The sequence below is a fragment of the Megalops cyprinoides genome, chromosome 12 (genome assembly GCF_013368585.1).
Source record: "Megalops cyprinoides isolate fMegCyp1 chromosome 12, fMegCyp1.pri, whole genome shotgun sequence".
Classification (NCBI taxonomy): domain Eukaryota; kingdom Metazoa; phylum Chordata; class Actinopteri; order Elopiformes; family Megalopidae; genus Megalops; species Megalops cyprinoides.
In genome coordinates this window covers 20,235,912-20,249,356 of record NC_050594.1, presented here as the reverse complement: position 1 = coordinate 20,249,356, position 13,445 = coordinate 20,235,912, and the positions used below count along the sequence as shown (strand labels likewise).

At 43.6% G+C, this 13,445-nt stretch overlaps 1 protein-coding gene across 1 annotated transcript; it reads right to left on the bottom strand.

Annotated features, from left to right (window-relative positions):
• Window positions 1-640: 640 nt before the first annotated feature.
• On the bottom strand, window positions 641-12,454 carry psen1 (presenilin 1). The gene is made up of 11 exons (XM_036542342.1): window positions 12,299-12,454; window positions 10,838-10,924; window positions 9,628-9,920; window positions 8,771-8,912; window positions 7,344-7,411; window positions 6,759-6,979; window positions 3,390-3,488; window positions 2,769-2,855; window positions 2,384-2,545; window positions 1,412-1,530; window positions 641-1,020 (listed from the first exon to the last, which is right to left on the bottom strand). Exons 2-11 carry the CDS (start codon window positions 10,871-10,873, stop codon window positions 865-867), a joined length of 1,383 nt encoding a protein of 460 aa, XP_036398235.1. The 5' UTR covers window positions 10,874-10,924; window positions 12,299-12,454; the 3' UTR covers window positions 641-864.
• Window positions 12,455-13,445: the final 991 nt, after the last annotated feature.

Here is a 13,445-nt window from a genome sequence, read left to right as displayed (position 1 = left end):
ATCCAATCAGATGCAGCCTTGAGGCAACAAGGAGTCTAAATCCTCCTGAAAAATATGGACAAACCCAAAAAGACCGCAAATGGGACTTTAAAACTACAAAAATTCACACAGGTCACAGACATACACACTCGGCCGTTCTTCAAACACCCACTTCATTACAAACCTTCACTGGCTAACCCACCACACACATCCTTTACCCTGTGGTTCAAATTCTCTGTATTTTAGGCTTAAAATAACTTCAATGCTGCTTGCTGACTGTGTATTCACACGTTTCAAAGGACTAGAGAAGAAAGTCACCTCTGCCATATGGACAAGCATGGTCCAGTTCACAAACCTAGGATGGAGTTCATTTAAACAGGAAAAAAAAAGATCATGTTCCAGGTGAGATATACATGGTATTTTGTAATGTAGTTAAAGGATTTTAGCCATTTGCTTTATTACATCCCTTATTTGCAGTTTTACTGTCAGAAACGCTGACAGCTCAACCAGTTCAGCATCGTGCTCAGAGGCAATTACAGTTCTCTTGCACTACTCAGCACCAATCAAGCTGGAGGCCTAAGAAGATCACAAACCTCTCTTAAAGGATGCACACCAAATTTAAAAAGGAAAAAAAAATCAGAAAAGATGGTTAAGACTCGCAAAACAGAAGAAAAGTTAATCGAGGTGAGCAAAAGAAAGTCCCTTCCGTGCACAAAAAAATACAACAAAATTTAGTCTAGTCCAGTCCAGCCCAGGAGGGGTGAGGGGGGAGAGGTACCCCCATGTACCCCTGTGAGGATGGGTGAGTCACAGGGCCTTTGGCAGAAGTCCTCAGTGGTGGAATCAAACGGAGCACAAGGGTGAATGAGGAGGAAGGGGATCCGGCTAAATGTAGAACTGGTGCAGAGCCAGCTGGTCCATGAAGGGCCGAACCAGGTTGTCCGTGGCAAAGTAGAAGACGAGGCCAAAGGTGATGGATATGGGCAGGGCAGGAAGGGCCTTCTTAAAGATGGCCAGGAGGAGCAGGGTGAGACACAGACCCTGTGAGGAAAGAGGGGAAGGAGGTGAGTGAGGGAGGCAGAGGTGACGAGGGAGAGAATAACAGCAATTTTTTGGTTATCAGTACCCCCCCCCATAATGGACAGTGAGTAAAGATTAGTGTTTTTAAATGTGTCATTTTAAAAATAGGTTCATGATTCAACAAATAGCACAGAATAGGCTTTTGTTCCTAAGAGTGAGGGACATGTGGGAAGTGAGTGGATGTGAGGATTGTAGGAGGGGATACATATTCAAAGAGGAGCAAGTGAGAGCAATGTGGATAGGGGACGGTGAGTGGAGTAATGAAGCGGAGAGAGGTGAGGACATAGTAAGTATGGTGTATTGGGGAAAGGACAGGACATGGTGTTCCAGCGGTGAGAAGCACGTCACTCACAATGAGGATGGCAACGAAGCACGCTAGTGTGGTGTTCCAGTCTCCGCTGGCGGTCGCTGAAGCCTTTCCCACCAGCATGCTGTAGAAGATGAAGTCTCCCAGGCCCAGCTTCACGCCCCCTAGGTGTACATAACAAAGCATGCTCTATGACTGTATGAACACATATCCACTCAACCACAGGCTTCTCAGTCCCCTTAATTACTCTACAAACTGAGGTGTCTACCCCATATTTATGAAACACAGTAGGTGAGGCAGAATGAGTGAAGCCTAGTACTTTTCACAAATGACTACTCCCCCCAATAAATATATATACTTTATTTTATAATGGCCTCAGGACCTATGCCAGACATGTTACACTCTAGTACAGAGAAATGCAGACACACATAAAGCTCAGATAAGAGAGAGGAGAAAATTACACACTAAACATGACAAACTCTTGAGGGGAATTCTCTAAGATTCAGAACTGTGGGTGAGGTGAGGGGTGGGGTCACACTGCCACTGGCATCCATCACTGGCAATTACACCGTTCTCTTGATGAAGGACCAAAGAGCGCTCTGAGCATTTCAGCACAAAGTCTCTGCCAGGGCTGAAACCCTGCTGCTCCGTCCCATTCAGCCACAAAGACTGTTGCCAGCTTTGTTTCCACATGTTGCCAAAATGAACACACACATGCTTCAGATGTTAATCTGGTGGCCTCAAGGATAGAAACATTTCATTAAAGTTAAGGAATATCCTAGAAGCTCCTCAGATCCAAGCAACTTAGTAAGCAAATCATGCACCAGCCTTGATCCTGATTTCCTGTGATCTCAAGTTCAATTCCTCAGCATGTGTTCCCCAGCCTAACCTACTACTAAATTAATAATCACAACCACCATTATTCGCAAAAACACCTTTGCCAAGGGCAGGCTACGTTAGCTTAGGGGACACAGGTGAGGTTCAGCACAGCACAGCACCGCACAGCTCAGCACTCACTCTCCTCATCGTCGGCAGGGTCTGCGGGCGGTCGGGCGGAGGGCATCTGCTGGACCGTGCGCCTCGACTCCTCGGTGGACTGCAGTTGGCCCAGCTGGTGCTCCTGCTGCCCCACCCATTCCGACGTGAAGCCCCCGTCGTCCTCACTCTGCTGGGGCGGGGCTGGGAAAACCGTGCGGCGGTAAAGCGTCACATAGCAAAACCAGCGCCACAGACATTTCAGCAATCAGGAAGGGCTCCGCGACGCTGCTGCACATCAGGAAAACTACTGGTATTGCATACGGTTATCAGACTGAAATATGTGGCAGTAAGCGTCAGAGAGGTAAAGTTAAGGCACAACTGCTGTGCTGTAAGCCTAGCATGCCCTGCCCTGCCATGGACTCACCCTGGTTCTCAGCGTCTGCAGAGGTGGAGGTGTTGTTCTTCCTGCTCTCCCCATTGTCTGCCATGCCAACCAGCCACACCATGGTTGCTAAGGGGAGCACACAGACAAACAACACACGTGAGAGTGAGAGGTGCTGAGTCTACTCCTGTACCTCCTTCAGTGGCTCTTAATTTTCAGGCACTTCCACTTTTGGTGCATTCAATTAAGCGCATTAGGGCCTATTTCTATACTGTAAGTACACTGAGACGGGCACTGGCCACACATCCGTTTGAGGCTAATGCAGTTAGTGACCAGAATCTGACAGAGTGGCGTCTTCACTTCCACCATGGAACAGGACCACAGCGAAAAGATAATACAAAGTGCACAGATAACACAATAGGTGTTCTATACAATAGGGCTTGTAACAAAAACACTTGGTTTTGCTAAGCTGGGTTCTGGATCCCAACTGACATGGATTTTAAGGTCTGATCACTTTTTCAAGCCATCCAATCGCCAATGAGTTGGCTCTTATGCAATTTTAGTGCCTCAAACAACTTGGCATGTTCAAGAATGGAGGCGACAGATCATGGTGTGAGAGCCAGAGGGTGCAGACCACGGCGCTGGCCTGGGCCATTGACTCACAGGAATAGATGAGAGCAGGGAAGATGGGCTCGTTCCTCTCCTGCGCCGTCTCCACCAGAATACGAAGGGGACCCTTGGGACACAGCACTGCAAGCAGGTCTGGGATTGAGGAGGCAGAAACATAGTTAATGTAACACAAAGGCATCAGGCCAATGAGAATCAAAAATTTTAACAAGTTTAACACCAGCAGCGGCACTACTGTTCCGCATATGATCACTGTGCCTTTAGCTTTGCATGCTTCGTCTTTCCTATTATGCAACCCTGTTTTGAGATCGGCAGGTGTACATTTGCCTTAGCTCACCCCAGCAATCACTGTACTCATGCAGGAACTCTGAATGAAGCACAGGCAATCCTCAGATACCCTCAAATGCAGCCAATGGCTATTTTTATTTGCACACGGTGTACCAGAGTGAAGTGGACGCTTGGGGGATCCAAGCAACTCGAAGCACAGAGACGAGGAAACCCCGACCGAAGTACCCACCCGTGACCCCAGCGGAACGAAGCCAGTTTGTTCCGCCACACTCGGGAGCCAACTGTGCACTTCTGAGGCATATCTAGTCGTTCTTTGAGAAAACAATGGCCGAAAAAGCATTTGGTGGCACATACCAAGCAATTATAAATCTGGCTTGTAAGAGCCATTTGCTTGGTGGTGTGTGCTTGGCATACGAAAAGAAGAACTTTCCCTGGGGGTTTATTTCTAAATAATTAGTGTTTAGTGCCAGAATTGCGGTGAACCTATTGTTACGGTCCTGTTTTTCTGCCCCACTGATCCATCTGTTCCATTCTTCTGCATTTCAATCAGAGCCTCTCCTGTTTCCCCATCGCTAACACAGCCAATTATGCATAGATTCTCAACAGAACACTTGACGTGGACGTTTTCCTCACTGGTACCCACAGCTTTGTCAGTAGTCACATTGCTAGTTCAAACGCCAAGGTCACATAAGTTTTTCCAAGGTCAGATAAGTCTTTTTATGATTTTTCCGAAGCCCAACTGCCCACTGATTTCAATAAAATGTGACTCAAATATCTACCTCTTTTGTATCCAGAACCTTAAGAACCTTATATGGCTCCTGATGTATTTAAGAATGTAAATAAGACAGAACAGAATAGAAAGTTCTATCACTCATATGAGTTTTAAATTCCCTCCTGAGTCAAGCCATCAGCCTGGAACATACCACAGTACAAAAATAACCTAATAAAAGAATAATGCTATCAGCACATGGATATCATTGATTTGAGCTGGCCAAGACTCTAGTTTGGCTTTCATCCTTCCACCAAGTGTAGGCTCTCACAGAATACTGTCATTAGCCTCGTACTAATAAAACCTCCCCTCTACAAGTGATGACTCCTGGATATTTATGTCACATTTTTAAGGGCATTGTCAGAGAGACCTCTGGCACATTATTTCATTTACACCGCCCCACAGATGCTGCTGTCGTTGCTGTCCCAGACCCTATATATTTTCACGTCACATGAGTAATGTAGGCTCCTGAGAGATTTTCAAACTGCAGTCAGGAACAGCACCACAACCCACAGATCCTCAGGTCAAACAGTCAAAAGGTGATGTTAATGTCATGTTAAATTTCCTGGTCATAGGTGTCTTACCCCTTGTGTATTTACAGTTCTCCATAGTGCTTTCCTTACTAGAGTCTTTACTACTGTGTGACTGCATTACAGTGTGACTGCATCAGTTGTCTAACGTCTTAAATGCTAGTAAACAAGTAGGTACCCTATTTATTTCCAACTTCCATTTGTCCGTTTTGTTTTAAATGAATATTTACATAGTGTTTCATAATTTTAACAGCCCCGCTTCATCTTCTGACTGACATAACTGTGGATATCCCCCCACCTACCGATGATCGCCCACAGTTGCATACTTCCAGTCTGACACCATATCTGAACTAATGCTGTGTCTTGTTACTCTCATTCTTGCTCAACTCTAAGGAGCATTGCAAAACACCAGTCAGACTTTGCTCTTATTGGTCTTCGTCTGCAGATGTGCACATCTTAGTTCCCGTAGCTGTAAGCCTACAGCCATGCCCAAAATGGATGTGTCTTTTGAACAGCGGTCACTCACTTAGCACATTCATCAGGACTGGACATTACACATGCTGAAGGTGCTGATCACTGCCCCTTACTCAGACAATCCCAATAAGGTGACTGCATATGACTTTTGTGTGCCTTTTCATGGCGTTGCCTGACACTGATTAAAGTGGAACATTTAATCTGCACAGAGCCTAGATAAATGTAAAATACTTATTCCCTGAGTCATAACCCATTCCCACAATAGTTACCACATGCACTTTTCACACAACCTTGACAAACTTTTTACAGTATTTGATAATTTAGCACAAATGTGGCACAATTGTTTGATGCCCAGCCATGCACATCATGGTGACAGTAACCTCTATACATGATAGTAACCTCTATACATAAAATACATTTCTAAGCAAGATTTCTGCAGAAATTTTATCAACATTCACTCATTCAACTAACATTAGCCCCAATTTCAAATCACTGGCTCTTGTCCACAGTTCAACAAGCATACAACTCAGGTTATGGTTGGCTGAAACCTCTAGCTCTTTTTTTTGCTTCAGTCATCTCAATAATTATGAGGTGAACTATGTCTGATGTTCCAGAGAACAGCTTGCAGTACTATTCGACCATGACAGAAAGAAGAAGGCATAAGAGCTTATTCTTATCCAGAGCTAACTGAAGTCACCCTTGGCCCTTGAATTTCAGAATCACACTTTAACACTGCACAATGTACACACCAGTAGAAAGGCTAATGTGCATCAAACTCAAGGCTGAATCCTGCAGCATATCACAGCAGAAGAAAACTGTTTGCAGGGTGCCTCACTGTCTCTAATCAAAATAATTTCCGGAACAGCTCCAATCGAAGAGTTTTCTTCCTGTTTAAAGCTGTTATCTAAGCTGGGTTCTTTTTCCTAATTTACTTCCTGTCCTCCAATTCTTCCGGAGCCATCACTCTCTTAAAGATTGTCTAAACCACTGAGCTGCAATTAGCTTTGATTTACATCAACCTGACTTACATCAATTTTATTTCAATCTGATCTAAAACCCTTATATTACCTCACAGAGAATCACACTTTAGTAACTTATATACAATAACATAACCAATACACCAAACAAGCAATTGTAAATCAACTGTAAAATGGCTAACCATGCCATGATCTTCCATGTCTTTTGTGTTGTCATTCCTCCTCTGTGAAGAGGTCCGTCCACTCTAATCGTTTGGTTTTTTAAACTGATGAAGACAAGATTTCAAATGGTAGCCGACTCTATGAAGGCTTCTCTCGCTAAGTTAATACCGACTTGGCCAGCCGGCCAGCCACCCCCTCCTCTCACCGTAGACAGAGATGACGGCGAGAATAAGCCAGGCGGTCCACTCGGGCAGGTATTTGATGAAGACAAGGGCCATGAGGGCACTGATCATGATGAGGTAGGCCTGCTGGAGGCGCAGCGGGCCCTTCCAGTGGATGCAGATCATCCCCACCACGCCGAAGTTCCAGATGATCACTGCCAGCGTGATGAAGTCCATGGCCACGTTATAGGTCTTAAACACCTCTCTGCCCACAACAGAGACAAGGGCGTCACACTTGCTGTTGCACTACTGAACATGCCATTATAATTAAAAGTCCAATTTAAGGCTAACGTTTCAAATAAAAACAAATTTCCTAACACTCAGCACCATTACACAACTCCCATCAGCTCTCAACATTTCAGATGACATGAAAATCTACACACAATGCAAAGAACTACACACAAAACAATTTCTCAAGCTGTGACACTTTGAATACCTCATTACGCCATGCATGTCAACATAAGGACAACACATTCCACCAAACAAATAGCATAACTGAAGATGCATTTATTTTTCATGTAACAAGCTGAGAGAGGTGAATGCAGAGGGAGAGAGAGGAGCGCACTCACCCCAGGTAGATGAAGGAGAAGAAGAAGAGCAGTAGCAGCGAGGAGATGAAGAGCCAGCCGTTTATCACCTGAAAGGGAAGCAGACATTAGTGTTGTGTTTCACTCCTTATTTTACCTGTATGCATGCGCATAGCATAGACAGAAGTAAACCAGTTCTAACGAATGCATATATACAACCTGTAATTGTAGCTCTGGACAACATGCAGTCAAAACCCACTTTGCACTACCACTAAGCAACGCCAAAGTATCAGTAAAACACAACGCCATTTTATACATCAATATGTGGTTTCTCACCATCACCACAGTAAGAATCCATACTGAAGAGTCATTTGGAATTAACTACAAAACATGGTCATTTGAAATTCTTTTGTGGTTTTGTGACCAAGTCTATGGTAAATGAAGTTTTCAGATGCATTTTACATTCAAATAGAGAAAAGGGGCTCAAACTTGCTTGTTTTTCCTGCCGGGGACTGGAGGCAGAAAGCAGCGATGTTCAAGGTATCACTCTCCATTCCAGCCAAAATATCATGAAATAACAACCCCATAAAAACATAAGTTAATTGGTCGTCCAAGCAACCTGAACATGCTTGAAGAGCCCATGTCGACTGTAAAAATGCTGACTTGCTGCAAGGAGTCTGAGTTCAGTAACCACTTACTTCTCACTTCTTGGAGGGGGAAAAAGCCTTACACAAGAATATGCTGTCAGTAGAAATTAAGAAACCAATGGGTTTTCTGCTCAAGATAATTTTCTGCATTTAATTTGGATGCCAAATGAAGTGTACAGTAAAGAAAAATGTTAAAACAGAGGTGCTTTAACACATATCGCCCCAATAAGGCATTATCAGTGTCTTAGTTAAACCTCCATAGAAGGCATAATATGAGACAACCCCCATTAATGGAAGAGGCCTGGGGATAATTGCTCATGTTATGCTTTAACAGGTTTCCAGGTCATCACAACACTGGAGTTTCAGTGGAATCTAGAAAGAGCTTCACATGGCACCATTCCAGTTCCCAGAATCACTTGGGCTGAGATGGCAAGTGAGTTTTTTTTTTTTTTTTTTTTTTAAAAACCATCGATCAACATATGCATGAAGAGACATGTTTTTAGCAGGCTGGCTGCTCCTTACACAGTGCAGTCGTGATGGGAAACTCCACTTTAACAGTTCCGAGAATGATACGCAGTAAGAGAGATCCTGTATCTTTTTCCTTTGAGACCATCTGCTTCACGTGAGCGAGGTGAGTTTCCTGGGACAAGCCCCCTCCCTAAGGGGAGTAGGGAGGGCCATGCAGGACTAAAACATGACTGGCATCTAGGTGCACCTTAAGAGAGCAGTGACTGCAGTACTGGAGTAGTGCTCATCTAGAGGAGCAACAGCTTTTCATCCCGAGAGGCTGCAGCGCTCACCACACAGAACAACAAAGCTCACCTTGTAGCAGCGGTATTTATAGAGCAGCACCAGCACCAGGGTCATGACGATGATGACACTGATCATGATGGCAGCGTTGAGGATGGAGTTGAGGGCGCGCTGCCCCACTGTCTCGGTGTTCTCAGGGAAAGGTGTGTATATCCTGTGCAAAATGAGCAGCAGTTAACGACACTTTTATCACCAGCATTCACTGTTATTTTCATGGGTTAGAACCATCACAAGTCAAACTCAGACGCCTGTCAGACAAAGTAGCCATGCTGTTGCCTTAGTCCCATCTAGAGGACTTTTAGAGTAACTGCACCAGCTGCTATACTAAAGTCTGTTTGTTTATTTCTTTTTGTTTTTTCATGTTTCTTTTTATTACATTTTAATTTGTTTAAAATCTATTTAATTTTTAATTGTTCACATCATCTCACATAAGTTTATGTCCCCAGTCCTTGTTTTTATGTTTAACTGGCTCTTACTCATATTTCTTTTCATTACATTTTAAATTTGTTTTTGTTTAATTTTGATTTCTTTCTATCCTTTTACATTTGTTCTTAACACGTGCATCTGTCTGTAGACTGATTTCGTTTCAGCATTGTTCAGCACTGGCCACAAGCTTTGCATGAAAGGTTCTGTATAAATAAAGTGCATTACTTTTTCCCCCTTTATGCAACGCCATTTTGTAACTGCCAGTGATATATTAGGAAACTGACACGGTTTCAAAACCCAAGCCACAGGACTCAGCTTGCATTCAGCGGTCAGCCACTTGAGAGCCCCAGAGGTGCGTTATTAACTATGCCATTCTAGCATCGCATCCATTCAGCGTCACCCTCCCTCACACCCCCCCACACCCCTCTGCCGCCTTTACTCACAGCTGCCCGTCATTCTGCGTGTAGAAGCTGACCGACTTGATGGTTGCCACGACCACCACCATGCAGAGCGTGACGGGAACGAAGAGCATGATGACGTGCTTGGCGCCATACTTCAGCGTCAGCTCCTCGTCTTCGTCCTCCTCGCTGTCTGCTACCTGAGCGGTAGCTGGGCGGGCGGTGGGGGGCTGCCCGTTCAGCTCCGTCTCCCCCCTACCCCTCCCTTCGGGCCCCCGTGCCTCGGGGTGCCGATGTGGCTCTGTTCCCTCATTCAACTGCTGTGGGGACTGGAGACACTGCAAGAGGAATGCGCAACACCACTTACTAGCGCCACTAACGATTATTTAATTTCATATGAAGTTCAGCAACATCATATCACGTACAAGTCACACCACAATTTTATTCAAATGGCAGAATTATCTCTCTGACTGCTTCCAGGTCTAGGAAGTAAGGGACACGTTGACCCAGTCTCCTCTTCTTCCCCTGGGCACTGTCACTATGGGTCTGTCCCAGGAGTCTGTACAGTAAATACATGTGCCTTGAAAGTGAGGCGTGCCCAGGCAGGAGGCCTTTGACTCCACTCAATAACACTACAGAACAACTCCACATACCTGTGTCTGTATGACACACCCACAAGCTCTCTGCTGGCAGAGATAAGAAGGGAGGGGCTAACCTCTAGGAAGTCTGAACAAAGGAAAAGGCCTACAATTCGCCTTAAAGGCTGTTGTGCCTTGAACCCTGGCTTTCAAACTCAGAAAACTGGCAGAAACATCTGTTAGTACATGATGAGCCGCTGAAAGTATGTACCCATTGTACAGTATTCTGCACTTCTGTAACTGTCCCAAATTACATCATGAAGGGACTTTGCCTCCCCTCTTTCAGCCACACCTTATAACGCTTGTGAGAAGATGAAACTGTGTGCATGTGCTTCTGAATGTGCCATCAGTCTGTCTGCATCATCAGATTAGTCCTCATCATACTGTGCAACATTCAGCATGTTACAGCTGAATGGGACTGGCGCACTGGCCACAGACTGTACTTGATGACAGACATTCCAATCAGCAGGCCTAACTGTGCCCAGCCTTTGAGTAAACCCCATATCTCCTGGTCTCCAGACAAAGACTACATCCCATTGTACCTGACTCACTTCAAAAGATTAATGACACTGACACAGACACACACACAGACAAGTACAACTCTGAATGTTGCTCACCACACTGTTGTGCGTTATTTCGACAAAGTCAGCCATTGGACAGCTGGTTATCCTCTTCCTCTTACATACAATTCAAGCTCTTCAAACCTAATAACAGAAGTTGCATTATTATACAAAATTTTGCATTAAAAACATTCCAGACTGCAATAATAGATGATTGATGAAAATGAAGATTATGAAGACAGATGAATGCCAAGATTTCACATATGACTGTTTAACTAGCATGACAATCCTCTCTGAATATAACAAATGGAATATCAAAGTTAAAGATTAACATTAAACTATTACAACCAAAACTAACAACTGGACCGGCATGAATGCATGGTTGAGCAGGAAAGGTAGAGAGGATTTGGATATTGGGTACATTACTGAAGGTAAGAAAGGGGTGGTCTGTCATGATATTGTACGGAATGTATTTATGAATGAGTATGGGCAGCATGGTACCCGTAAAATTTAGGACCCATCAGTATAATCGAGGCCGTCAAGACAGTATTGTATTATCTCATGCACAACCAATTAGACTGTTACTGCCAAGTACAAATTACACACATAAATAGACGTATTATAAAAATAAAATGCCCCAAATACCAAAATATTTGTTTTGTCTTGCCACGTCTCTGTATGCAATTAAGGCGAGTAAAGTTGAAATTATAAGTAGTTTTTGTATATTGCGAAAGACACCTCTATGTCCTAACACGATAAGAAACACAGATATACACTATATATTTCAACCAATAAAATTAAATCTTCTATAAAGTATGCCAGTAATCACGTATTATCAAGTAATTTATTTCAGTATGAGCTATCGCCTACAGATAACTACACGATCAGTTACTGAATTTTCCACATAAACGAACGTCAGATAACTACCTGGCACAGCTACCTCGCTGCTTCTTAGCTAGTAGATATCATTTCAGATCCGTTAGCTGGCTAACAAGGAATAGCAATCTAATTAAGCTAGCTAATTAAATCATAGATCACTGCAACAGTTCTAATGGTAATAAAGCTACGTTAACATTAGTTGTAGCATCTCTATTGCTAACCATTTGTAGCAACCACGCGTAGCTGTAGTCCAGTTCCCACAAACGGGCTTCTACTAATCACATTATTCCCGTCCAGAGTTTTGTGGGCTGCCTTAGTTTATTATCCGTAATTATCTAGCTTTAATTTCCACTGACGTTAGTCGCACTGTATGGAGTTAGCTAGCTAACGTTAACTAGCTAATAACCATCAAAACATTTTGGTCCGCTGACCAGATAGCTTGCGGGATGGCCGGACTGGACGCACTTTTGCTAACAAGGTATGTGACTATGTAGTTAGCTAAACAACAATTTCTCGCGTCCATTTTTCGAGCTCGTACAAGTCCAGATAGCTGGCTAGAGATAGTTAGCTAGCTAGCTAGCCAGCTAGCAAGCTAATAAGGTAGCTAGCCATAGATTTATTTTCACACAATGTTCTTACGTTGAACAGTAAGGTGCGTAAGCTGCTGTTGTTCCTTGTATATATGAAAGGTTGTTGCCCGAACTCTGCATGAACACGTTTTAAACACTTCGGCTCTTGATTGTTGTTCTCATTCGCTCAGTCTCACTCCACAACTTAGGAAAATCATAAATTCTCATCCGGTTATGGTACTTCCTCTCCCGCCCACCCCAGCATCCTAACATGACATCACCGGGTGTGTGACCGCAGATAGGCCGAATCTCGGAGGCTGTTTTCTTCGATCGTTCGCGCACTTAAACGGTGTTCCGATCGTGTGTTTCTTTGCAATTCTCTCACAATAGCACCTGCTGATTGGTGTAAATACCCCCATGTGTTGCATTTAGACCAATCACGGACAAGTGCGCATTGCGAATGATGAGGAAGGCAGTGAGCCTTTACCAGGAGAACATCACCTGTTACAATTCTCTGTGTATCAAGTGTTGCGAAGGAGTAATTCACATATACTTGTTTATTGAAGGAGTGGCGGACATAAGTAAGAACATCTGACCTAGATGCTTATATAGACCTTCTAATACATAAAAGAGATAAAACATGCCTATCCTCAAAAACTTCATGGTCAAGATGAAAAAACATAATCATAGATTCTGTAGTTCCAGTAACTGCAGTTATTGGTCTCTGAATCTGCCATATGTATTGATGAACACCCTAATTTATGCTAGCTTCAGGTAAAGCTATGCAAACTGTGTTCTTCATTCTGAATGGAAAGGGCACACCAACCTGTGACTGTATAGCATATTCAGAAATCATTGATTGGACAAGGAAGAGTTGTGGTCCTGTAGCTGCATTCACACTGAACATACACTTCGACAGAATTGACACATATGTAATTATTTTCAGTGTGGAAGAAATCATATCAGCTCATAAGATGCAGTGATGTTGCTCCATTCAGATTATTTAAATTTTCAATATTGTGTTTCAACCAATTGACAAATGGAGACATATCAGATTTATTTAACAAGCTAACAGACAATCAGCTTGAACAAAAAGCAGAATAGTATATAGACTAACTAGCTCAAACATAGCTTGTCAAAAGTGTAAAATATACCAAGTATGCCAAAATATGCCAAGTGCCATAAGAAAATGGCAACCACGCCACAGGTTATGGGTC